At 41.3% G+C, this 26,063-nt stretch overlaps 3 protein-coding genes across 6 annotated transcripts; 2 read left to right on the forward strand and 1 right to left on the reverse strand.

Moving 5' to 3' along the window:
- Nucleotides 1-4,407: 4,407 nt before the first annotated feature.
- LOC146259508 (heparan sulfate glucosamine 3-O-sulfotransferase 2-like) lies at nucleotides 4,408-7,278 on the reverse strand. Its single transcript, XM_084669877.1, has 2 exons — nucleotides 6,467-7,278; nucleotides 4,408-5,755 (listed from the first exon to the last, which is right to left on the reverse strand). The coding sequence occupies exons 1-2, from the start codon at nucleotides 6,949-6,951 to the stop codon at nucleotides 5,143-5,145; spliced, it is 1,098 nt and encodes a 365-aa protein (XP_084526003.1). The 5' UTR covers nucleotides 6,952-7,278; the 3' UTR covers nucleotides 4,408-5,142.
- A 1,245-nt stretch (nucleotides 7,279-8,523) lies between these two features.
- Nucleotides 8,524-19,127, forward strand: LOC146259509 (uncharacterized). Of its 4 annotated transcripts, none has more exons than XM_084669872.1 (16): nucleotides 8,524-8,602; nucleotides 9,815-10,015; nucleotides 10,190-10,374; nucleotides 10,518-10,536; nucleotides 11,074-11,097; nucleotides 11,736-11,774; nucleotides 11,982-12,182; nucleotides 12,356-12,540; nucleotides 13,096-13,114; nucleotides 13,401-13,594; nucleotides 13,746-13,764; nucleotides 14,055-14,246; nucleotides 17,105-17,305; nucleotides 17,480-17,664; nucleotides 18,004-18,022; nucleotides 18,342-19,127. In XM_084669872.1, exons 2-16 carry the CDS (start codon nucleotides 9,826-9,828, stop codon nucleotides 18,614-18,616), a joined length of 1,947 nt encoding a protein of 648 aa, XP_084525998.1. In that variant the 5' UTR covers nucleotides 8,524-8,602; nucleotides 9,815-9,825; the 3' UTR covers nucleotides 18,617-19,127. The 4 variants fall into 4 exon arrangements, with proteins under 4 accessions (XP_084525998.1, XP_084525999.1, XP_084526000.1 ...); XM_084669873.1 differs by having other exon boundaries at nucleotides 13,401-13,573; XM_084669875.1 differs by having other exon boundaries at nucleotides 8,539-8,602; nucleotides 9,969-10,015.
- Nucleotides 19,128-19,358: 231 nt separating this feature from the next.
- LOC146259510 (uncharacterized) lies at nucleotides 19,359-25,934 on the forward strand. The gene is made up of 12 exons (XM_084669870.1): nucleotides 19,359-19,700; nucleotides 20,089-20,289; nucleotides 20,616-20,800; nucleotides 20,935-20,947; nucleotides 21,200-21,298; nucleotides 21,584-22,150; nucleotides 22,365-22,427; nucleotides 22,548-22,865; nucleotides 23,154-23,351; nucleotides 23,706-23,890; nucleotides 24,184-24,205; nucleotides 24,550-25,934. The coding sequence occupies exons 2-12, from the start codon at nucleotides 20,100-20,102 to the stop codon at nucleotides 25,215-25,217; spliced, it is 2,508 nt and encodes an 835-aa protein (XP_084525996.1). The 5' UTR covers nucleotides 19,359-19,700; nucleotides 20,089-20,099; the 3' UTR covers nucleotides 25,218-25,934.
- The last annotated feature ends 129 nt before the right edge of the window (nucleotides 25,935-26,063 follow it).

A 26,063-nucleotide genomic window follows, 5' to 3' on the forward strand; every position in this document is an offset into this window, starting at 1 on the left:
GGCTTCCCTTCAAATCATTCTTGTGTATTAAATAGTAAATGGTATATTTTGTTCTATAAAGCAGAATGTTTTTTTCTGGGTCTCTCAAATCTATGCCAACTCTTGTTTTTCCTAAATTATCCATCCATTCAACCAATCAAAGTCAGTCAATATCTCCAGCATGAATCTTTTGGTTTCATTGTCCAGAGATGACAGTAATTGCATCAATACCTGACTGAACTGTCAAACTTTTAAATCAATTTTTTAAATATAAGGTTCTGAACCTTGAAATGGTACTGTAAAACAACAGAGACATAATTCATTTGGGTTAACTCTGGTTAAACTTATTTGAACTCGGAATATATGTTCCACACATTGTAAATTAATTGCTTAAAAGTTTTTTTCTGCTTAGTGTAAAGTTCAGACATATCATGGTAAACTCATTAATCTTTAAATCAATAAAACGCATATCACTTAATCCACAAATCTCGCACACTGCCCTCTGTCCAGAGTTCAGATCTAAAACTCTATAAAGTCCTTGTGCTGGGAGCCACTTCAAAATTCCTGTACATCGGTTGTTTGTGTAGGTATGCAGACACACAGCCTGGAAAATGTTTCTACATCAGGATGTGTTTTCATCAGTGTCAGCCTGAACAGGGAGGTTCATCTCTCGGTGTGCTCAGGGTTAGGCTTGTTATTCTCCTGGAGAAGATGTGAGGCACGCTGCCTAATTAGAACACAACTCCTGGAGAGAGGACCTCCGAGGCCTGCCCGTCTCTGGTTTTTAATCAGTCCTCTACCTACGGTCTCTACTCCTCACAAACAGGGGGAGAAAACTGGCTTTCACCAATCTGACAAATTAATACAACAACAAGGCAATGGCTATGAACAGCTGTTTCTAATTTGGAGGTTGTGTGCTGAACTTCAGAGAACAGCGGCACGTCAGGGATGTCTTCTATCGTCTGGTATTTCTCAGATTGTCTTCTCTTCGGAAGACTTGAGAAAAGGTTGCAAGTCACCAGCCAATCTGTGGAGTAGATTTGAGGACTGAAATAGATGCTCCGTGCTGTAGGATTGCTGGCAGGCTAAAAGTAATCCAGAGATGGCAAATGTACACACATTCTTCACTCAGGTAGAAGTACAGATACTCATGTTTAAAACGACTCTGGTAAATGTTGAAGTACGAACTACATTTTTTCACTCAAGTTGAAGTAAAAACGTATGGGCTCTGACATATACTTAAGTAAAAAGTAGCCATTACTACTACCAGTTTTATTGTCACGCTGGTAACTGGACCTTATGTAATATTAATACATTAGACAATATAATACAATAATATCTAGTACAGAGCAGAGCAGTGTAATATGTATGTGAAATGTCCTATTGTTGTGTTTCATTATTTTAATGATGATAGCAATCAATTAATCTCAGACTGAGGTATCCCTGGAGGAGACCAAGAGTGCATATTAATCTTTTTTATTTTTCATCCTTGTGTCGAGTTAAAATAGCAGCTGGTCCTTCTTTACTTCCGATATGCTGAAATCCATTTCACTGTGATCCCCCTCGCTCTCTGTTTCTCTCTCTGTCTCTCTCTCTCTCTCTCTCTCTCTCTCTCTCTCTCTCTCTCTCTCTCTTCTCTCTCTCTCTCTCTCTCTCTCTCTCTCTCTCTCTCTCTCTCTCTCTCTCTCTCTCTCTCTCTCTCTCCTTCCCCCCCCTTCTGTCTCTCCCTCCCCCCCCCCTCTCTCTCTCTCACACACACACACAGTCACTTACAGACACAATCTCTACAGGGCTTTTCAAGTTTGTTTTATGGTGAAGGGCAGGTAGTAGGAGGTAGTATCTCTTGTGTCATTAGGTTCTGGGGACGGTGCCACTCCTGTCAGTGCTTCATGTTAATATGGTTCAACAGCCACTAGCGAGGTTACCATTGGGACATCCTGTCGCCCCTGCAGCAGGAAACCTCAAATGTAGCTGAACCTGGAACACCATGTCTACTTCCTCTGGTAGAGCTGCATTGCACCTGCTATTGGTGTCACGCTCATACCAAAGAACAATCAAGTCCTAGGGAATCTCAAATGGAGTTTACTTAAGAGTGCTTGATGAGGTTAATGCACTCTCTTACTGTAATTCATCAACTATTCAACACTGCATGATTATAATTCGTAGGGGTCTAGAACAGAATGTGATAACAGTAATAAGTACTGAACTGAAAGAGCATGAAACTAAAGGACTTTCTCCACCTTCACAAGCCAGCTTGAGGATATATATTCTGTTTGAAAGAAAACCATGCTAGTTGAATACCCATCGACTCACTCAGTACACACTTCTCCATAATATATCTGAAATATGTGGCCAGATTTATGCTTTGCCTGGATCCTGTTTGTGCTATGATGACTTGCTAGCTAAAATGAAATTGAAGAGATAAGTGTGCCAAACCATGAGAGATGTCAATGTACTGTTGACACAAAACAATAAATTGCACTTAAATATATTCGTTTATGGTTGAAGTTTTTTTACTTTAGCTTTCATCACAACAGAGTAGGATTTTGTTGTGGAATTGTTGGGGCTATTGGAGGGACATTTTGTTTTGGGCCAAAGCCATGAGTGTCAGCACTACGAATTTGAGAAAACTTACTGTAGAAACACAAAACCTCAGTCATTCAAATTAAACCTAGAAGTAGATTAACAGTTACTGCAAAAATCGTTATTGACTATCCTTGCTAATATTGGGGTTGTTGACGTACAAAAGCATTTTGTTGCCAGTTTTCCCTGGCTTCCCTACCTTTGCACAATTTCCTTACTGAGAGAAAACATACATACTATACTTTCTGTTCCATAAATTCAGAGAGACAGAAAAAGAGAAAAAAGACAGACGAGAGAGGAGAGAAGAGAAATCGTGTGGAGAGAAAAGGGCCTTGACCTGCAGGCAATCTCAGGAGAGGCTTCCTCTGCCACAGGTCTAATCAGACAGTAGCTGATGTGCGTTGGGGGGGGGGATCGCTTCGCTCCAGCCCCGAGGCCTAATTAGGACCCATGTGTACCACACCGAGAGCTGTCTCTAACCGTGCCTGTTGGATAGGAGCTCACCTGTGTGTCCTCAACAGGCCCTAGAAATGATCTTCAGAGGGTGGAGCATGACAGGAGGAGCAGTGGAGATGGCCGTCCCCCCCTGCCTCCGCCAAACCAGGAGGTCCTCCAGGTTTAATGAATGTTCGGAAAGACAGGGAGACAGAGAGAAAGGGAAAAAAAACAAGACAAGTTGGACAGATAGAGAGTGATGAGAGATATCGTTCGAGATAGTGGGAGAGAGAGAGTACATGTGGTTTTAGCACCACATAATGAATTCTGTGTCGGCAATGTATATTTCAAAGCTGGAGTTCTGTACAGTCACAAGTAAGTCTGCATGGAAAAAGTTCTTGCAGGGAATTTTAATGAGAAGACCCTTTATTTGCAGTTTGACTGTTAAATAACAGAGTCAAAGCTCAGAGGTACAGTGAGTGGATGACACAGGAGAAGTGGCGTCCTATATTTCACTGGGCAGAAATCCTGTTCTAAATTCCTCCTCTTCTTAATGATGAAGGAAGAACACCTAGGTCTATAAAGGAATGACAATCCCATTGTTTTCAGTTTTTTACATTTTTTACCTTCACTCCTTCCATTTTTTACACAAATGTCTGTACTTACTACTTCTTAAATTTTCAAACCAGGCTTGTTACTTTAGTTTTAATCCGTATTTGCTGGCATGATCAATATTGGACTTTGTCTTGATATTTTACTGGTTCTACATGAACTGAATGAGGTTTTATCACTCAGAAGAAATGTGTGAATGTGCCCACTACTCTGCATGCTTTCTCAGACTTACCAACTATTTCATGGGCAGTGTCTCTCTCAGACTAGCTTCCCATGGAAAAATACAGACAGCTATGACGAGCCGTTTTATCACTGCAGTTCTCTCACTGAGTGAGCCCCAGGCACAGCTTAAGAAAGCCCACTTGGTACATTCCTACCTAAATCCAAACTTTTTCAATGCAACATGTCACTAGTCGGCACAGAATCTATCTGACAACCTGCCACAACTAGGCGTTCTCTCCTCTGTCTTTGAGAAAGGGCTGGAATTCTGCACCCCGCGGATCTATTCCGTCTCCAATCAAAACATCTAAGTGGCTTGCCAGACTCCTTGGCCATCGTCGAGCAGTAACTGATGAGGATGGAGGATGTGATACAATACCATTTTCATTATCACCATGCAGAGAAGTTATCCATACAAATGCAATCTTTATTTTTTTCTGTGGGGAGACCCAGACTGGTTTTCTCCCAACACTGATGGTCAACTGAGCTAGATAGATGATAGAAAGCATTCAATAACATTACACAAGAACTAAAATGTATATATCTTGGCTATATCTTTAGGGAGACAAAAGACGGGGAGGTTAGAGTAGTCTGACAATATCTGTATCTAGCCATTTAAAGTAAAGCCATTAAGTAAAGACGAAATGTATTAAAAAATACCTTGACTGCAGGTGGGTTTTAGTGCATTTATCTAATCTTCTTTCATCTTATGGACGGTGAGTTTTCAGTGGGTGGAAACCCACTCACCCACTCACTCACTCAGACAGGAGTGGGATCATGTGAGCTGTTGTGTGTTTATTAACCAAGACAATAGATTTCTGGCATCATGAAGGTAAACAACAGTTCAGTATTACACTTTTTTCTGTTACAGATTGTTATCATTTATAAACATGTGTGAACTGTACCTGGTTAATGACAAAACTAGGTCATGGCAATTCACAAATCGATCGAAGGGGTCTTATTCAGTCATAAGTGCTGCTCCATGTGCAGAATATATTGCTGTTTGAAAGTTTCCTGTGGCAGAACGCTGGTGCTCACATATACTGTAGCCAGTAACAGAATGAAGATGATTGGAGTAGCTAATACTATGTCTTTGTATTTGAAAAGAAAGGGTGACATTACATGCTAATTCGTTTTTAAAGCAAAGCGTGTCACAGACCAACTCTTCCTTTTTGCAAACTACAAATTTGTGTGAAATAAATCCAGATTATCCCATAATTAACTCTCATGCACATCCAAGAATCCTATGAAAAAATGCTTGCATTCCTGGAAGACACTTAGTCTGTCCTTCTGCATCCTCTATCAAAAACGTCTCTAGTCCCACTTAAAATCGTGACCCACCATTTCATAAAATTTGTCATTGTGGGGCCTATAGAACTCTCTTAGCTGCTCGATGGCGTCCCGGTCTATCTGAACGTGAGTCCTGCCCTTGGACTTGCCCAGGCAGCGAGGCGAGCTGCTGCTCTCAGGCTTCTTGAGGCAGGGGAAACCCTTGGTCCTGTTGAAGTAGAAGTGCTTGTCTGTGACGATGCGCTTCAGCCCCAGGAAGTCCTGCACACGGGCCAGCTCCCCGGCCGGGTCTGCGATCAGCCGCTCCCCGTTAACAAAGTGGATCTGGGCCAGGGGGAAGTAGCGCAGCCAGTTCTCCAGGTGCAGAGCGTACAGGCCGATCCGGATGGCGTTCCAGGAGGTGTCCACCAGGCTCTGATTCCGGAAGGCGAGCTCCTGGAAGGTCGGAAGGTCGGGCGTTTTGGACAAAGTCTGGGTGTAGTCGGATATCGCTCGGGTGACGGGGTCACGCACCACCACGATCAGCTTGGTGTCCCGGGCCATGGTAGAGATCCGGCGGGGCGTCTCTCTGGTAACGAAGTAGCTAGGCGTCTTCTCCATGGTGATCTGGCTGTCCAGCGTCCGTGGCATTAAGCCCCTGGATAGAGGAGGGAATACAGACACAGACAAGGAAGTAACATGAATGTGACCACAGCAGCACTATGCAGATTCTACCCTAAAGTAGAAAAGTAAAATATAGCACCATCATTACTTGTGGAAAAACACAGGTTGTTGAACTTGACGTTTAGCGATCAGTAATGCATTGGTTTCCTTCTTAGTTTGTATACATTCTCCTTGAGGGAAACATAGATGTGGTGACAGTTTCCAGGTTCCCAATAATAATGACATCAAAAGGCAGTGGGGGCACAGCAGGCTGCATCTCAGGAGAATTGGCCACGATGCCTCTTTCATGTTTCACTGGCCAAGTCCCAAGTTTAAGAGTAATAAATCACTAACAGAATGGAGATCCGATGGAGGACAGTGGCTCTGGGTCATTTCTGGGCCAAATAAGTAGGCCACCATAGTTTTAGGAACAGAAAGATGATGTTTTCTAACATTTTACAGCTGACTACTAGAAAACAACAACGTGGGAATGTAATAAACTGTATTAGTAGTTTGTATGTATTATATGTTTTTAAGTGACTGACTTGGGTATTGCTACGTTTGGAAAAGACCATGGCTAAATGGCTAAACCATGTATTGGCCCAATGCACGTTAATTAAAACTAACAGGTCTTACAAATACGGGATATACGGAGGAAGGCTTCAATGATCCAGAAAGTGTCGTTTTTGCAGGTTTATACAGTTACCTGTACCAGTCCAAGCCACGGTCATAATTTCTGTCGAAAAAATGTGTCTCGGTTCCAACTGCCCGCACATCTGGGTGGATTCTTATGAATTCCAAGACAGCCCTCGTGCCGCCCTTCTTTACGCCGACTATGATGGCTTTGGGGAGCTTTTTATTCCCAAACTTCACCGTACCCAAATTGTTCAATAAACTGTCAACTGTGTTATTCCGGAGTGTGTTGCGAAAATATCCTTGGCCGAGTGATACATCCTTCCGTATCGCATCCAATGACAAAGTGCATGTTCGAATAAGTTTTTTGCCACCATCTCTCCTGGCGCGAAGACAGTTCTGCTTTGGATCCCTTCCCTTTAGCATGACAATTTCAGATGAGAAGAGAAGACAGTATAGTAAATATGACAGCGAAAGAGAGAGAGAGAACAAGCAAATACACGTCCGTGTGAGTTTAGATGAATACGGCGCAACTCTGTGTAAAATAAGCATCTCCATGGAAGTAGATGGTTCATGTTTTTAGTTTATGTATTACTTGGCAAATGCGTTTTCGTTTGATATCTTAATTAATCTTGAGCAATTAAACGTTCGTTTTTCATGCCACAGTTTAGGCTACAGCGAACAGTAGAATATAATCCAAACTGTAGCAAACCGCATTTGGTGTGTCCGCAATAAAAGGTGTTCCACTCGATTCCTCCCCGAAAAGAGCTCTTGGTTTTTAATATGCTTTGCTACTTTCCATTAAAGCAAGACCTGGAAAAATAACATGAGACAAAAGTACTCTCATCCATATTGGTATCAAATCAACATATCAACAATGTAATATATGCTAAAACTCGCAACAACAAAAAAAGCAGCTTGAACCCATTCCTGCACTCGTTGTGCACGCGCTGGCTAGAGCAGACGCACTCTCGCTGGATCTCCTCGAGACTGCTTGTCAAATGAAAGAGCATGGAGAAAAATTCAGATGTGCCCCTGACGTCAGTTACTATTGGTACTTTTTTTTATGCCACGCATAGTGTTAAGCAAACGATAACCATATTAAGACTAAACTACACATTTTCAGCTAACGCAGAATACACAAATTTAGTTTGTGTTGGTGCGTTTGGCCAAATTATTGATACAATTAAGCAGAAACACATGTTGATGTATGGATTCTGAACAGGTGCTACTTCTGTTACACTGAGGCTGAGATAACGTTGGTTGTGTCTACAGGTCATGGAGGGGGCTTGGGGGGGGGGGGGACCCACACCCTCAGTAGGTTGTCAGCCGGGTAGAGAATGGATCATGGAAACAAATACTGACAAGGAAAGGAAACGTTGAGCGTGTTGAGCGCTTAACCCTGACATACAAGGAGGCGGACATCCAGGTCTCACACTGCGCTTCCTTGAGTGTCCGCACCTAACCTCATGGCGCTCTGATTAAAGAATGATTTATTGGGCTGGTTGGACAACCCCTCAACAATCCGTTTGCTGAATGAATTTCCCCCCATAGAAGAGGGTGGGTACTGGGCTAAATCAAACCTGCAGGTACGACTAGACTGTGTCTGTGTGTGGTTATACAGAGAAATATGATTAAACGTTATCATCGCAGTAACTGTTGTGACACCTGTAGGCCTACAGATTAATGAAGAACACAGCCAACCGCGGGGTAAACCGGTATCCGATTAGTCCAAGCAAAACCATCATCGGACATTAACAAAATGTTTATCATGGAATCATATTGACCTACTTAAAGTCATTATCTGTCCTTGGCTACACAATGGGAGATAAGTACTACAGACCTCTCTGGACAAAATAAATGATGTTGAGGAACAGAGATAAAGCAACAACAACAAAACAGACAGACAGCTTTGCCATCATGATTCTCTCTCTCTCTCTCTTTCTCTCTCTCTCTCTCTCTCTCTCTCTCTCTCTCTCTCTCTCTCTCTCTCTCTCTCTCTCTCTCTCTCCTCTGAACCGTGCTACCATCTAGTGGTTGAATTCCTCCAGATTCACCCTTAAACACTTTGAACTAACACTGCACAGACCTACACCAATCCACTCGCTACTGACAGAAAGTGACGTAAGAGGTGTGGTTTCAGAAGTGAAAATGAAAGTAAGGCGCTTATCTATTGTCGGTAAATTGTGGAGAACACAAAAACGCTAAGGTAAGAACTATGCATCAAAAAGGCGCTTTTCAAATATGCCTAACCAACGACGAGTGAGGAATATAAATTATTGTAAGGATTATTGTAAGGTGGTCTCATGAATGTAATAGTAACAATCAATGTCTTACGGTGAAAAAAAGCTAATTAAAGCGATGGTTGGTCATTAACTGACCAGTCCAGATCTGATTAACAGATTTACATTACTGTACAATTTAGTAACAGATATAGGCCTACTGGCATATGAACCTCTAAAAGCAAAGGCATTGTGTGTAAACCAGGTTCACAAACAATATAATCGATGAAGAAAACTTGTTAGTAAGTTTTCTAAATTATTCAAATGTGTTTTAGTAGCCTATAGTTTAGTGTCTAGGGAAAAAACACATTTTAATATCCTATCCATCTAAGATATGTGTCAAAACCAGCCTCATGCTGCATGGGTGCTTAATTTTTGGGCACCTGTACTTTGGCTCGTGACACAGCAGCACTTTATCAGCACACACAGCAACTACGGAGAGCCGGAGGAACTCTGCTTCTGTGTCATTCTGAACCCTTTTACTAGGACATGAAAGTGAAAGTGTGGTTCAGTTATTCTTGTAACGAACCACATGCCCCCCCCCAAAAAAGTTTCATTAGCCCCCCCCCCCAAAAAAATAAAAATAAAATAAAAAATGTATTATTTTTTTCTTTCATATTTTTTTATCTAAATTCCCAAAAGTGGGAACCTAGATTCTCCCCTGTGATAGGATCTATTTGGTTTGTTTAGGTTCTTATGAACAGTAGGTATTGTATAGGTATGTGGTTGAGGATGGTTGTAGGTAAGAGGTTAGCTATGTTTACAAATATAATTTCTAAGAGTAAAGACAGTAACGTGTCTGAGAATAAGAAATTGTCTCTTTGATAAAAGTAGCCCCTTATGAATATTCTGGAAAAATCCCACACCCACAACTTTCAACCATAATGGGCAGGCTGTGGTACTGTAATAGTTTACAAGGCGATAATGTTATAATAGGTTATAATGCATTTCTTACTCACACAGTGGAAACAATTTCTAGTTTTTGGACAACATTTGGTAGGTTGCACATTTGCAGTACAACACCTGTACAAACTTCTGTGTTTTAGGAACTTAGTTTTGCACGCACTTATAAGGTTATTACGTAACTACAAATGTATTATTATTACTCCTTTGAATACAATGAAACTACATTTTTACAGGGAAGCCAAACATGAAGAGATGCTATGCCTTACCAACGGGCAACACGTTGGGTTGTCATAAGGACTTAATGCTAAAACTAACTGAAGAAGGTATAACTCCAGTTAGCTCGTCAAAGGACTGTGATGTCATCATAGCTTTCTATCCTATTGTCAGTGGTGTTGGGACCAACATTCAAGATGCCATAAGTAGGATCCCTGAAAGTAAGTTATTTATATTATTCCAAACATCCTCAATATTATCTCTTTACATCCATTTGTTCACCCGATTTAGACAATTGAGATCAGGTTGTTGAGATACACTTTGTTTATCCAGCAGAAGAGAAATACTAAACATTCTTATGACTGTTTTATTTTTCTTCCATCTCTTGTCTGCAGGTAAACCAGTCATCCTGGTGTTGCTGCACCACACATTCGACACAGACTACACTATACCTGACACCAGCAGACATGTGACCAGAAGTGATGTCATCCTCACGGTGGACTGTCTGTTCCACGACAGTCAGGGAGGACTACTAAAATGTCCTCAGAACAATGCAGCAGTTGAAAAAATGATCAAAAAGGTAACTAAATAAAAGTTTGAATTATGAACATTTTACCATTTACAATTTATTTTATTTGTTCAGTTTGACTCAATATTGTTTGACGTGAGGTATATATAAATCTCCAAAGTGCTTATCAATACCTGAAATGTGTTCTCTTGCAGCTGACACCATGGTATTCAGGTAAAAACATATTATAATTTGCTTGTTAATAATAGTGGAGGTCCTGGGTTTGCATATTTTATTTTTAAGACAAAGTGTAAAACAAAAAGTATTTATCTTAATATGAAGATTAATCTGGTAGAAATGTATGAGGATATCTACAAAGGGAAAACAAAGTCCCATTTACCTGTAGTGTGATAATAGTGTCACCTGTTGTGGTCATTTTCAGGACTTTCTTCCCGGGTAGCGATTTTGGCACACATCCCACGTTGTTCAATGGGGTCATATTAGTCTATAACAGTTGAGATATTCTCCGCTAAACGAAGCACATACAAATCTTACTTAGGACCTAGACTATAATGAATTGGTGCCAAATAACACATTAGTTTCTCTTTCTAGTCTGGAAATGTGGTTTATGGCTAGGGTGGTTAGGTATTAGGCTTGTGTGGTTAGGGTCAGGGTAATTCCATCAGAATGCCACAGTAAGTGACAAAAACATCTTCTCTATTGAAATTAAATTAATTAATGCAACAAATACTACTGTACCTGTGATTTTAGGTTCAGTGAAAATAAAATTTCCAGGTGAGTTATTCCATTTATTTAATTTTGCTTGAACTAAAACTTGCTATGCGTGAATCATTCTGAATCACTTAAGTTGAGTTCCAAGCGTCCCCGTTGTATACTATGTTGATGTCACATTTGACTGTAGTTTGACTTTTTAAACCTGCGAATCAACATGCAGGATGCTGCAGTTCTTTGTCCACGGTCTTCACTTAACTTAACTTTTATCCATTATTTTTGGAATCAAAAAGGTGATTATTGTATATTGGACAAAATTATTGCTTTATTCAATATATATTTCAGTACTATGTATTGTTTTAGTTTGAAAATTATGTAATGTTCTGTATGTTTGTCTTGATGTATGCATGTATGTATGTTGGTAGATAATGTAGGTGTTGTATGTATACAGTATATGGGTAGGTTGGGGGATGGATGGATGAATGTGATGATGAACTGTTGACCGAATGGGATCCTTTGGTAATGAGGACAGCTGAACACACTATCCCTTGAGAACAAGAGATTGTACTAAATGTTGCCACCATGAGAGAGAACAATGTGTTCTCTCTTGAAATCAATACAATAAATTACACCATATCTGTAATTTTTGGTGTTATAGCAAAAACACATGTTAATGGTGAGTTATTATAAATATTTTACAGTGAAAATAAAAAATCCATTCGCTGGTTTTTCATTTACCGGTAAGTTGCACATTTGCAGTACAACACCTGCAGTACAAACCTGTTTTTTGCATGCCTATAGCCTATAAATCAATACATTTGCAATACATGATTTTACATGATCCCTCAATAATGCAACTTCGTGTTGCCCACACTAATAAGATTATTACATAACTACAAATACATTATTATTACTACTATTAATACAATTAAACTATCCTTTTACAGGTAAGCCAAACATGAAGAGATGCTATGCCTTACCAACGGGCAACACGTTGGGTTGTCATAAGGACTTAATGCAAAAACTAACTGAAGAAGGTGTAACTCCAGTTAGCTCGTCAAAGGACTGTGATGTCATCATAGCTTTCTGTCCCATTGTCAGTGGTGTTGGGACCAACATTCACGATTCCTTAAGTAGGATCCCTGAAGGTAACTCATGTATATCATTTCAAACATCTTCAATATTGTCCCTTTACATCCATCCATCCACCCCATTTAGACAATTGAGATCAGGTTGTTGAGATAATTTTGTGTAGCCATCAGAAGAGGAATACTAAACATTCTTATGACTGTTTCATCTTTCTTCCATCTCTTGTCTGCAGGTAAACCAGTCATCCTGGTGGTGCTGCACCACACCTTCTACACAGACTACACTATACCTGACACCAGCAGACATGTGACCAGAAGTGATGTCATCCTCACGGTGCACTGTCTGTTCCACAACAGTCAGGGAGGACTACTAAAATGTTCTCAGAACAATGCAGTGGTTGAAAAAATGATCAAGAAGGTAACTAAATAAAAGTTTGAATTATGAACATTTTACCATTTACAATTTATTTTATTTGTTCAGTTTGACTCAATATTGTTTGACAATGGGCCGTGAGGTATATAAATCTCCAAAGTTCCACGACAGTAAGAGAGGATTACTAAAATGTTCTCAGAACAATGCAGCGGTTGAAAAAATGATCAAGAAGGTAAATATAAATACAAGTTGAATTATGAAAACTTTACCTTCATTAAGTTTTTTTAATCCTCCGTGTTAATACAGTTTTTATTTAATTATACAGTTTGACTCAATATTGTTAGACAACTCAGGCCCGTGGCTAGCCTAGTGGAAGGAGTTTTTATATTCAAGAGGATGTTTTTGCAGTTTTTCCTCTCATTTTTCTATTTAATTATAAAAAATTATACATTAACGGACTTCAATTCTGGGGCTTTGGCAGTGAGGGGGGGGTGTTTGAACTCCCTGACCCCCCCCCCCCCCCCTTGTCTACATGCCTCAGTGAGGTTTCAAAATCTTCCAGAGATCTTATCAATACCTGAAATGTGTTTTCTTTTGCAGCTGGTATCATCATGTCCAGGTAAACTACCTTTACTGTACTTACTCTTGGTCCTCTGTCTTTACTATTACTATTTCACACGTTCAACTATGGTGTCAAGAACCATTTAAATGTTATTGCTTTATTTAATGTTAGTAGTACCAAGTCCTGTACTGTATGTATGTATTGATGATTAAAGAGTTTTGTCAATCTCTTCATTTATTGAGTGACTAAGTTCAGTTGAATTCTGTGTTTTATAAGTATAAGCAATCTGCAGATTAGAGAGTTTAACAATCCTGCCTGCTTGTCTCCTTCCGTTTGGCTTCAGACCGAGGCTCAACCTCAGCTCTAGACCTGTATCCGTCATCAGATCCAGCCGCAGCCCAGCCCCCAGCTCCAACCCCAACCCCACACGTTACCTCACCTCCAGGCCTAGCCTCGATCTCACCTCCAGACACAGCCTCGAACTTCAGGCAGTTTTTTGCTCACAAGATAGCAGAGGTGAAAATACGTTCTAAGGAGGTAAATATAAATGAAAGTTTGAATGATGAAAACTTTACCATTTACAGTTTATTTTATTTATTCAGTTTGACTCAACATTGTTAGATAACTGGTAGTGAGTTAGATAAATCTCCAAAGTGCTTATTAATACCTGAAATGTGTTCTCTTGCAGCTGGTATCATCACGTCCAGGTAAACTACCTTTACTGTACTTACTCTTTGTCCTCTGTCTTTACTATTACTATTTCACACGTTCAACTATGCTGTCAAGAACCACTTAAATGTTATTGCTTTATTTAATGTTAGTAGTACCAAGTCCTGTACTGTATGTATGTATTGATGATTAAAGAGTTTTGTCAATCTCTTCATTTATTGAATGACTAAGTTCAGTTGAATTCTGTGTTTTATAAGTATAAGCAATCTGCAGATTAGAGAGAGAGTTTAACAATCCTGCCTGCTTGTCTCCTTCCGTTTGGCTTCAGACCGAGGCTCAACCTCAGCTCTAGACCTGTATCCGTCATCAGATCCAGCCGCAGCCCAGCCCCCAGCTCCAACCCCAACCCCACACATTACCTCACCTCCAGGCCTAGCCTCGATCTCACCTCCAGACACAGCCTCGAACTTCAGGCAGTTTTTTACTCACAAGATAGCAGAGAAGATACCATCAAATTCAGGTAAACAAATAAATAATAATTAGCTTGTTAATAATGAATTGGTGCCAAATAACACATTATTTTCTCTTTCTAGTCTGAAAATGTGGTTTATGGCTAGGGTGGTTAGGTATTAGGCTTGTGTGGTTAGGTTCTGAATCACACAATGGTTCTGAATCACACAAGTTGAGTATTAAGCATTCCCATCGTATATTATGTGGATGTCACTTTTTACTGTAGTTTGACTTTTTAAACCTGTGAAACAACATGCAGGATGTGGCAGTACTTTGTCCTTGGTCTTCCATCCATCCATCCATCCATCCATCATCTGCCGCTTTTCCGGGGGTCGGGTCGCGGGGGCAGCAACCTAAGCAGGGAGGCCCAGACTTCCCTCTCCCCGGCCACTTCCACCAGCTCTTCCTGGGGGACCTCGAGGAGTTCCCAGGCCAACCGAGAGACATAGTCCCTCCTTCTAACCCGTGTCCTGGGTCTTCCCCGGGGCCTCTTTTCAGTGGGACGTGCCCCAAACACCTCACCAGGGATGCCTCCAGGAGGCATCCTGATCAGATGCACCTCTCGACGCGGAAGAGCAGCGGTTCTACTCTAAGCCCCTCCCAGATGACCGAGCTAAGGGAGAGCCCGGACACCCTGCGGAGAAAGCTCATTTCGGCCGCTTGTATTCGCAATCTCGTTCTTTCGGTCACTACCCATAGTTCGTGACCATAGGTGAGGGTAGGATCATAGATCGACTGGTAAATATAGAGCTTCGCCTTTCGACTCAGCTCCTTCTTCACCACGACGGACCGATGCAGAGCCCGCATCACTGCAGATGCCACACCGATCCGCCTGTCAATCTCGCGCTCCATTCTTCCCTCACTCGTGAACAAGACCCCAAGATACTTGAACTCCTCCGCTTGGGACAAGATCTCCTCCCCGACCCGGAGATGGCACTCCACCCTTTTCCGGTCGATAACCATGGCCTCAGATTTGGAGGTGCTGATTCGCATCCCAGCCGCTTCACATTCGGTTGCGAACCGCTCCAGTGAGAGCTGAAGGTCGCAGCCCGATGAAGCCAACAGGACCACAACATCTGCAAAGAACAGCGACCCGATCCTGAGGTCACCAAACCGGACCCCCTCAACGCCCTGGCTGCGCCTAGAAATTCTGTAATGAACAGAATCGGTGACAAAGGGCAGCCCTGGCCGAGTCCATCCCCCGCCAGGAACAAGTTCGACTTACTACCGGCAATGCGGACCAAACTCTGGCACCGGTTGTACAGGGACCGGACAGCCCCGATCAGGGAATCCGGTACCCCGTACTCTCGGAGCACCCCCCACATGAGCCCCCGAGGGACACGGTCGAACGGCTTTTCCAAATCCACAAAACATGTGTAGACTGGTTGGGCGAACTCCCATGCACCCTCCAGGACCCTGCCGAGGGTGTAGAGCTGGTCCACAGTTCCACGGCCAGAACGAAAACCACTTATTGCATATTTGACAACATTCTTTCTTTATTCAATGTATATTTCAGTACTAGGTAATGTAATAGGATGAAAAGTCTTGTAATGTACTGTACGTCTGTCTTTACGTATGCATGTATTGATGTATGTAGGTATGTATGTATGCATGCATGCAGTCAGTGTTTCCCCTAGGTTTACAGCTTTGGGGGGGAGGTGACTGACCATGTAGAGCAGGGGTTCCCAAACATTTCAGCCCACGACCCCTAAAATAATGGTGCCAGTGACTCGAGACCCCCCCCATCCACGGAGGTGGTTTACGTATACATGGGAGTAAAAATAGGCCCTGGACTTTGATCCAGACCGGCCCACCAGAACCGGTCCCCGTATACGTATATATATATATGCATGCACATTCTGTGTTTGATGTGATGTTAGTTCAGGAGTTCGATAGTTAATCAGAGCGCGCGAGCCAAATCTTTGGGCCTTTATTTGAGCACAAAATAGTTTTTGAGCTTTGTGTAAAAAAAACATAGCAGTTTTCAATTGGTAAAACCTTGTCTAGTGAAGGTGATGTCTCTTTGTCTCTTAATTTTTCAGCCCCACCCTTACATTTCTTAGCCTGGTTTTCCATCGTTATTCTTCTCCCGGTGCTCCCGATGGCCAGTCCGCTACTGCGGGGCTGTGCCGCGGTGAGGGATTTTCAAGTCATATTATTTTTAATTCTCATGCTATCAGGGGGTGCTGCAGCACTCTCATCACCCCTAGTTCCCGCGGCCATGTATTCTCTCTCCACTGAAATCCAAAACTCAGCCAGTGTCTTGTTTGAGAACGCTGCCTTCAACGTTCGGTCGCTTGACAGTTCAACTAATGCTTCCTCCTGGTCGGATGTCAGATGGTTTGCCGTACTTACAGTGAATGGAAAATCAAAAGGCTGATGGCTTTTTTATTTGCATGCATTCATTTAACTCCTATTTTTAACTTGTTAAAATCTTGTCTAAAATATGCTATTTCTAAAAATTTTAAAATGTTCCTTGATTTCTGGAAATCATCTTGCGACCCCCCCCCCCCACTGGTTGCGACCCGCCCCACACTGGTTGGTATACATTATATGGGTAGGTTGGTGGATGGATGGATGTGATGATGAACTGTTGACCGAATGGTATCCTTTGGTAATGAGAGAGAACAATGTGTTCTCTATTGCGAAACAACATGCAGGATGTCTTAGTTCTTTGTCCACGGTCTTCACTTATTTTAACCATTGATTATTTTTAAAGGCATTCCTTTGCTTTCTAAAGTGAATCCAAAAGGAGATTATTGCATATTTGTCAAAATTCTTGCATGTTGCCCGCCTTTATAAGATTATTACATACTACAAATGTATTATTATTACTCTTATTAATAAAATGAAACTCTTTTTTCACAGGGAAGCCAAACATGAAGAGATGCTATGCCTTACCAATGGGCAACACGTTGGGTTGTCATAAGGACTTAATGCTAAAACTAACTGAAGAAGGTATAACTCCAGTTAGCTCGTCAAAGGACTGTGATGTCATCATAGCTTTCTGTCCCATTATCAGTCGGGTTGGGACCGACATCCAAGATGTCTTAAGTATGATCCCTAAAAGTAAGTTATTTATATTATTCCAAACATCCTCAATATTGTCTCTTTACATCCATAGGATCACCTGATTTAGACAATTGAGATCAGGTTGTTGAGATAATTTTTCTTTAGCCATCAGAAGAGGAATACTAAACATTCTTATGACTGTTTTATCTTTCTTCCATCTCTTGTCTGCAGGTAAACCAGTCATCCTGGTGGTGCTGCACCACACATTCTACACAGACTACACTATACCTGACACCAGCAGACATGTGACCAGAAGTGATGTCATCCTCACAGTGCACTGTCTGTTCCACGACAGTCAGGGAGGACTACTAAAATGTCCTCAAAATGACACAGCTGTCAAAACATTGATCAAGACTGTAAATATTGAAAATTATGAAAACTTTTTTCCCTTTTGCAGTTTTTTCTTTTTTATTTATTTATTTAATTATCAGTTATAAAAAAAACGGAATTCGGAAATTCTGGGCCTTTGGCAGTGAGGAGGGGGGGGGTGGTGTTCGAACTTCCCGACCCCTGTCTACATGCCTGCATGCCTAAAAAATTATACAAAAACTGACTTCAATTCTGGGGCTTTGGCATTAAGGGGGCGGTGTTTGAACTCCCTGACCCCCCCCCCCCCCCCTTGTCTACATGCCTCAGTGAGGTTTCAAAATCTTCCAGAGTGCTTATCAATACCTGAAATGTGTTTTCTTTTGCAGCTGGTATCATCATGTCCAGGTAAACTACCTTTACTGTACTTACTCTTTGTCCTCTGTCTTTACTATTACTATTTCACACATTCACTCTTTTTATAGCCTTGCTTTCTTCTGTTCAACTATGGTGTCAAGAACCACTTAAATGTTATTGCTTTATTTCATGTTAGTAGTACTAAGTCCTGTACTGTATGTATGTATTGATGATTAAAGAGTTTTGTCAATCTCTTCATTTATTGAGTGATTAAGTTCAGTTGAATTATTGAAGCAGGCGAAGTATTAGCAATCTGTAGATTAGAGAGTTTAACAATCCTGTCTGCTTGTCTCCTTCCGTTTGGCTCCAGCCCCGGCCTCAACATCACATCCAGACCCAGCCTGGGCCCCACCTCCAGACACAGCCTCGGCCCCACTTCCAGACCCAGCCTGGGCCCCACCTCCAGACCCAGCATGGCCCCACTTCCAGACCCAGCCTGGGCCCCACCTCCAGACCCAGCCTCGGCCCCACTTCCAGACCCAGCCTGGGCCCCACCTCCAGACACAGCCTTGGCCCCACTTCCAGACCCAGCCTGGGCCCCACCTCCAGACCCAGCCTGGGCCCCACCTCCAGACCCAGCCTTGACCCCACCTTCAGCCCCAGCCTTGGTCCCACTTCCAGCTCCAGCCTTGACCCCACCTCGACCTCACCCAGGCCCACCATTGACCTGACCTCCAGCCAAGGCCGGATTAACCATTAGGGTAACTGGGCACTTGCCCAGGGGCACATGACATCTAAGGGGCCCTGGACAACGTCAACTAAAATGTTATATCACGTTATGAACACAGTCCTTACTTTCCTTAATATGAGCACTTTATTGCAACTCGTTTAATCAAAATATTAGATTAATATTTTCAATCCAGTAAAAAACTGTGTTTGTGTAGTCTAGTAGCTGCCTGCAAGAATGACAATAATTAGGTGTTCTGTTTCTCCTATTTTAATTTATCGTATTATCTGTTGGAAAAATTGAAGATGTAACACATCTATCCTGTATAAGAATGATTCTGTGTTCAGCATGCCATGATGTGTACCAGCCTGTCAGCTAAAGGTATCTATTCGTTTACATTGAGTGAATAATAAACGATAAATCGAACTATATTACACTCCTGTATATTATTGTTGAAAATATAGTATAGTATTGCTAACGTTAACGAGCCTTGCTAGCACGGCAACACAACTACGGAATTGAACAAAAACTTAGTAGTTGCGGTCGAAGCTATGCTAGCTAGTACCTGCAAACTTGTAAAAGGATTTGTTAAGGATTTTGTTTGTCCCCACCAATGTTCAAACCAAACCTACGCCCAAATTACCAATCTAGCTACTGTAGGGCAGAGCCATAGAAAAAGAAAAAATATATTTTTCTATGGCTCTGCTGTAGGGGAAGGAAAGCTCCGTCTCTCACTACAGAGAGGGAGGAGCTTCCTCTGCTGCCGGTTGGTTAATCTCCAACCTTTACTAGAACATGAAACTGAAAGTGTGTTCAATAAAACTGGTCAAGACTTATTTTTGTTAAAGCAGTGATGCTGAATTGATGATTGTACATCTGGTATTATATGCTGCATGACACCGTGTATTGATTTTATTTGTAGATATTTTGCGTTTGGTAGGCTACAAACTAGGTCGGTTTATTTGCCGTTTATTGAAGTTGACAACGTTTGAAGCAGTGAAGGTAAGTGTCGGTTTCCACAAGCCTTCACATTTTATTATTGTAAAAAAAAAAAGATTTCAAAGGCTTGAGACTGATTACATAAAGTAGTTTGTTCGTTTCAGATAAAAAAATACAAAGTTTGCCTAAACATCATGATACATGTTCTACCAAGTTTTCTGATACAATGAAAATGGATGATTCCGAAGGTCGATAAGTCACAGGGAAATGTTATGTTTTTAGCTATAACATTTGCTTTGACAGTAGACGTAGCAATACAGTACAAAGTTATTTTTGAAACGCAAAATTTGCATTTCTGATGCGTACAGTTTGCAGTAGGCCTACACAAATACTGTAGCTACAGATAAATCTAAGTAAGGCATTTTCTGTATAAAGTATAAATGTTTTACAGGGAAGCTAGACATGGAGAAGTTCTACGCCTTGGTAACAGGCAACACTTTGGATTCTCATGAGGACATAATCAGACATGTCAATAACAGCGGTTTAACTAAAGTGACGTCGCCACAGGAGAGCGATGTCATCATAGCTTTCTGTCCCATTGTCAGTCGTGTTGGGACTGATATTGAAGATGCCCTTACAAAGATCCCTGAAGGTATTCAGAATACACAAAGCAACATAAATATTCCAGATCATGACTCTGGATTGTATTGTCATCATAAAGTAACTAAGGGTATGCTTTAAAAAAGTCAGTTTCAGATATTACTCAATTTACAATGTTGATGTTTATCCTCTCTCTCTTGATTTCAAGCATATGCATAGGTCTATGGACACACAGTAAAGATATGTTCCTACCAATGTAAATACACCATAGAAACGTCCCCACTAACAATTAGCGGCAGAGCGTAGGGTAGTATTAGCATGTAGCTTGAAAAGGAAATATTTGTCTCCACGAATGTTCAAACCAACTCTACCCTGCAGGTAAACCTGTGATCCTGGTGGTGCTGCATCACACTTTTAAAACAGACTACACTTCCCAAAACAGCAGCAGATATGTGACCAGGCATGATGTCATCCTAACGGTGGACTGTCTGTTTCATGACACTGTTAAGGGACTACTGAAATGTCCTCAAAATGACGCAGCTGTCAAGGACATTCTTAGGAAGGTGAATGCCTTGGCTTAAATCATCAGAATTTAGTTCCTTTTACTTCTGCAGTTTGTTTAGTTATTCTGTTAGCTTTCTTACAAGGTTTGATCGTATGTTAATGAACAATAACTGAAATGTTCTCTCTTTTGCAGCTGCCACCTGCAGGTACAGTCTTAGACCACAAAGTTGTTTATATACATGCATTCTTTCTGAAGCACATGCAGAATCCCAGTCCTGAAATGTGTTTGCATGATGAGTTTGTCACTTCGTAGGTATACATGTTCTGGATGGATGGACAGATGGATGAATGGATGTATGGATTAGAGGAATGTAACTAAACTTCTTGTAACATAGTTTTCTATTCGTCCGACAAATTAACTTCTTGTAACACAGTTTTCTATTGGTCCAACTGTGTAGTCAAGACAGAGAGAGAACACAAAGGAGCACAAGATGGAAACGCTCAACAAGAAGAAACAAACAAACAGCAACACAGAGACAGCCTGAACATACCAGAAAGTAAACAGACGGGAAGGTGTATGTGTGTGTGTGGGGGGGGGGGGGGGGGGGGGGGGGGGGGGGTTTACCTGGAAATTAATACACAGATGGTATTTTAAAATACTAAAATTAGACATAGGCATTTTGATGTTAATTCTTGTTTACTCTCTTGTCAGGCTAAGAGCTCATTTAAAACCCGAAACATTTTTGTTGTTGTTGTGTATGTACATGGATGACTGAAGGAATGTGGTTGAACCATTGACTCGATCAGTTTAACAGTAGCCTAATTCATAAATGTCTCTCAAGGGGAGAAGTATACCAGTGAATCCAACCGGATGAAGCGAGACTCCACACTGAGGAGAATAAATGAACGACTTCCCAAGATCAGATCGTTAATAGAAAATGCCTTGAAAACCAAAACAAGTATATTTGGTTATGGAGGAGAACACAAACCACTACTGGAAGAGTGTAAGAGAGAGGTGGAGGCTCTAACAAAGGACTTTCAAGAACATAACCAAATAACGGACCAACTGAAGGAAAGATACCACGGGAATGACATGAATCAGAGACAAGAACAGTTGGTCAACAAACCGATGTTACAAGTTAGACAACCGGAAGTTAAGAATCAAACACTTCTCAGCAGAGAACTGGAACAACTGAAGGACATAGTGCGAGTTCAGACTGAACGATTAGATGAATGTAACAAACAACTAGATGCTAGAAACTCAGAGCTGGAAACAATGAGGCAACAAATGAAAAAGAGGGATCAACAACTGAAGAGCCTCCAGGATGAACTTCTGAAGGAAAGACGAAACCAAATTAAATGTGAGGAACGGCAAGTGGTGAATTATCCATCAAAAAATGCTGAACTTGGTGAGAAGAAACATTCTTTGTATACTTTACAAGTATGTGTTTTAAGTTTGGGGTTGGAAACAGGAAACAACACTATTTATTGTAACACTCATACTGTGGGCTGTATTGGCCTTTAAGATAGCCTCCTGGCCCAAAGGCTAATGCTTTGTATGCATATTTGTGGATATCTCTTACTGTTACTTATAGTTTACTGTTACTGTATTTTTCATAACAGCACAGCAACTGAAGGATCTGATGAAATACCTTCTAAAGAGTGAAGCCTCTGCCAAGGACAATGGTGAGTTGTTCTCTAAAGGATGAAATATCCACAACATTTATATTTGTTCCAAACAGCTAATCACTTTAACTCTGTCAAAAGTATGAGTAGTGTTTATTGTTACCGTTTTTCTCATAACAGCACAGCAACTGACTGATCTAAGAAACAAGACAGACAGATTGGTGTGTGAGTATTTGTTCCGGGGTCACGATGAGGAGGAGAGCCAGGTGGAGAACGCTGCCAGTGAGGTCGAGAAGAGACGGCTGGACCCTCCCGGGGAGAACCAGGAGAAGAAGAACATGCAGCCTCAAGGGGAGAACCAGGAGAAGAAGAACCTGCAGCTACAGAACCTCCATGTCCCGCTGCAGGAGCAAGAGTCTGAATGGGAGGCGAGAGACTGGAGTCTGAGAGAGAAGGATGAAGAGCTAAAACACAGCATCAGAATGGAGAAATATGGAGGTAAACTTAAAGAGAGATGTGAAGGAGGAGTATTGACCAGTTGTACGAAAACATGTTTTTCAAAAGGAAGAATGTGGATAAGCAAATATAGTTTTTAATTGATGTGCTGTAGCTTAACCTCACGGGCAGTTGGATTCAGTTTAGTTAACAAATAAATATTTGGGCATATTATTTTAGCCACAGTTCAACTATAATTTCTTCCCAATTATACATTTAGGCAACACTGACCTTACTGATATATAAACACAGTAGTCACGAACATGAGTCTGAAAGCATTTCTCTCTGCAGGGAGCATGGAGAGCTGTTACACCTTTGTAACAGGGCGCACTTCGGGATCTCACAAGGACTTAATGAGTCAACTGACGAAGGAAGGAATAACTGAAGTTTGGACACAAAAGGAGTGTGATGTCATCATAGCTTTCTGTCCCATTGTCCCATTTCGTGCTGAGTCTGATATGAAAGAGGCATGTGAAAAGATCCCTGCAGGTAATGTAATACATTAGAATGTCATCTAAAGCAGCCTTTTCAATCCTGGTCCTTGGGACCCCCTCCCAGCATGTTTGAGATGTTTCCCCCTTCCAACACACCTGATTCTAATGAACGGGTCGTTATTAGGCTTCTTCTGCGCTTGATAACGCCCCCCTTTATTTGAACCAGGTGTGTTGAAACAGGGTACAACTAAAACATGCATGGAAGAGATCCAGAGGACCAGGATTGAGAAAGGCTGCTCTAAAGCAAAGAATAATGATCTTAATAATCATCGCTAATTAATATACGCTCATAGGTTGTATTTCCACTTTTACCTTTTATGTTTGTGATCCCTCCCATTCTTGTCTGCAGGTAAACCAGTCATCCTGGTGGCGCTGTACCACAACTTCAACCTCGACCACACTATACCTGACATCAGCAGACATGTGACCAGAAGTGACGTCATCCTCACAGTGCACTGTCTGTTTAACAGCAGTGAGGGAAGACTACTGAAATGTCCTCACAATGAAGCAGCTGTCAAAGATATCCTCAAGAGGGTATGTAAAGCCTAATGTGAATACAGTCGTTAATACAATCAATTGAATATTGCCTTTATCAAAAATCCTCTAATAATGTATGAGAAGATTTGACGGACTACAGTGGAAATGAGAGCATTCCAAGGCAATTCTGGCCTTGCTCCTAGTGTTTCTAATCTCAACTTGTCAAATGTTTATAACAGTTGTACTGTGAAAAAACTCATATGAATATGAATAATTATATGGATTGACATACTTTTCTTCCACTTTAAACAACATCTTAAATTAATATCCATACCAATGTTCTTTTGCAGCTGGCACATACTGGTATACTAGGTAAGTTATCACTTATTTGTTGCAAATTAAATATTGATGTGAATAGCCTTAATAACTGTCAGGCCTTTCAAGTCAACATGTGGATTCTTAGTCTACACTGTGTCCTGTGAACTATGATGCATATATTACTTTAACTGTATTCATAACAAAATATGAATTCAAGTTTGTGACTTTGTATAGACAGTTTGTGTCCGTAATCAACTATACCTGTCATAAAGCTGAAGCTAAATCTGTATGGTCACATTTCAGTAGGAGGGACCTTTTATTGTTTAGCTAACTACAAACCCATGGTGAACTTACCTGTAGGATTCAGACTGTGTCATGGATATTATTATCTGTGTCAGGATCTAAAGAGAAGAGGCAGCAAAACGTGTCTGACAGCCCGCCACTGAAGAGACAGACCACCTCAGAGGACTCTGGCTTCACTGCTGGAAGACTGGCTGGTCTGAACAGGAAGTCAGAGGACTCTGGCTTCAGTGCTGGAAGACTGGCTGGTCCGAACAGGAAGTCAGAGGACTCTGGCTTCACTGCTGGAGGACTGGCTGATCCAAACAGGAAGTCAGAGGACTCTGGCTTCACTGCTGGAGGACTGGCTGGTCCAAACAGGAAGTCAGAGGACTCTGGCTTCAGTGCTGGAAGACTGGCTGGTCTGAACAGGAAGTCAGAGGACTCTGGCTTCAGTGCTGGAAGACTGGCTGGTCCAAACAGGAAGTCAGAGGACTCTGGCTTCACTGCTGGAGGACTGGCTGGTCCGAACAGGAAGTCAGAGGACTCTGGCTTCACTGCTGGAGGACTGGCTGGTCCAAACAGGAAGTCAGAGGACTCTGGCTTCAGTGCTGGAAGACTGGCTGGTCCAAACAGGAAGTCAGAGGACTCTGGCTTCAATGCTGGAGGACTGGCTGGTACGAACAGGAAGTCAGAGGACTTTGGCTTCAGTGCTGGAGGACTGGCTGGTCCGAACAGGAAGTCAGAGGACTCTGGCTTCAGTGTTCAAGGACTGAACAGACAGTAAGAGGACTTCTAATAGATAGATAACAGGGGTGTTAGGTTGAATAAAGAGGGACATAACATTCACACATTATTCACAAAAAATGGGCAGATTGAACTCAGACAGTAATTAACTTAATCAAACAGACAGTAATTAACATAATTAAACTTGCATATAAACTTAAGAAACTCCTTTTGATTCCTCTTAATTTTCTGTGTAATACATAGTTATGGTTAATTAGTTTCAATACATTTCCAGGAAACACCTAGAGTTAACTATTTCAGTTTTGTGTTCTACACATCCTTTTTGTTTAGTCATTTCTGGTTTACAAAAATGTTAAAAAATGTGTATTGTCTTGAACTCCAACCGTCAATATTTGAATACTTCATGTACCATAAGGTACACTTCTTGTCCCCCTGGAACCTGCTATAGTAGCCTGTGAGAATTCAGAGACAAATAAAACTGGTTCATATCTTTCTCCACAAGATGGCAGGACAGAACTGGTAATCTGGTTTCCATCAACAGAGGAGTCTTAATAATAGCAAGAATGTAAAAATAAGTTTGAACATGATTATAGTAGACATATGCTGTGTAAGTTATGTTTTTTTCCTCATTTGAAAGGAAGTGTCTGCGTTTTTCAACAGTATACTGCACGGAAATCATTTCTATAGTAAGCATTACATTTTACAATTATTTGAAAAGATCACTGCCTTAAAACATAAATGTTGTGTTTACATATTAAAATAACATTTAGATTTATAGTGATTCAAAATAGTTTCATTTTGTACATATTTGGCTTGGAATGAATCGTATCTATATTGCACACATATTACAAGCCTGCCTGGGAACTTAAATATGACCACAGACTCA

The sequence above is a fragment of the Hypomesus nipponensis genome, chromosome 13 (genome assembly GCF_054491055.1).
Source record: "Hypomesus nipponensis isolate SF chromosome 13, ASM5449105v1, whole genome shotgun sequence".
NCBI classification, from domain to species: Eukaryota; Metazoa; Chordata; class Actinopteri; order Osmeriformes; family Osmeridae; genus Hypomesus; species Hypomesus nipponensis.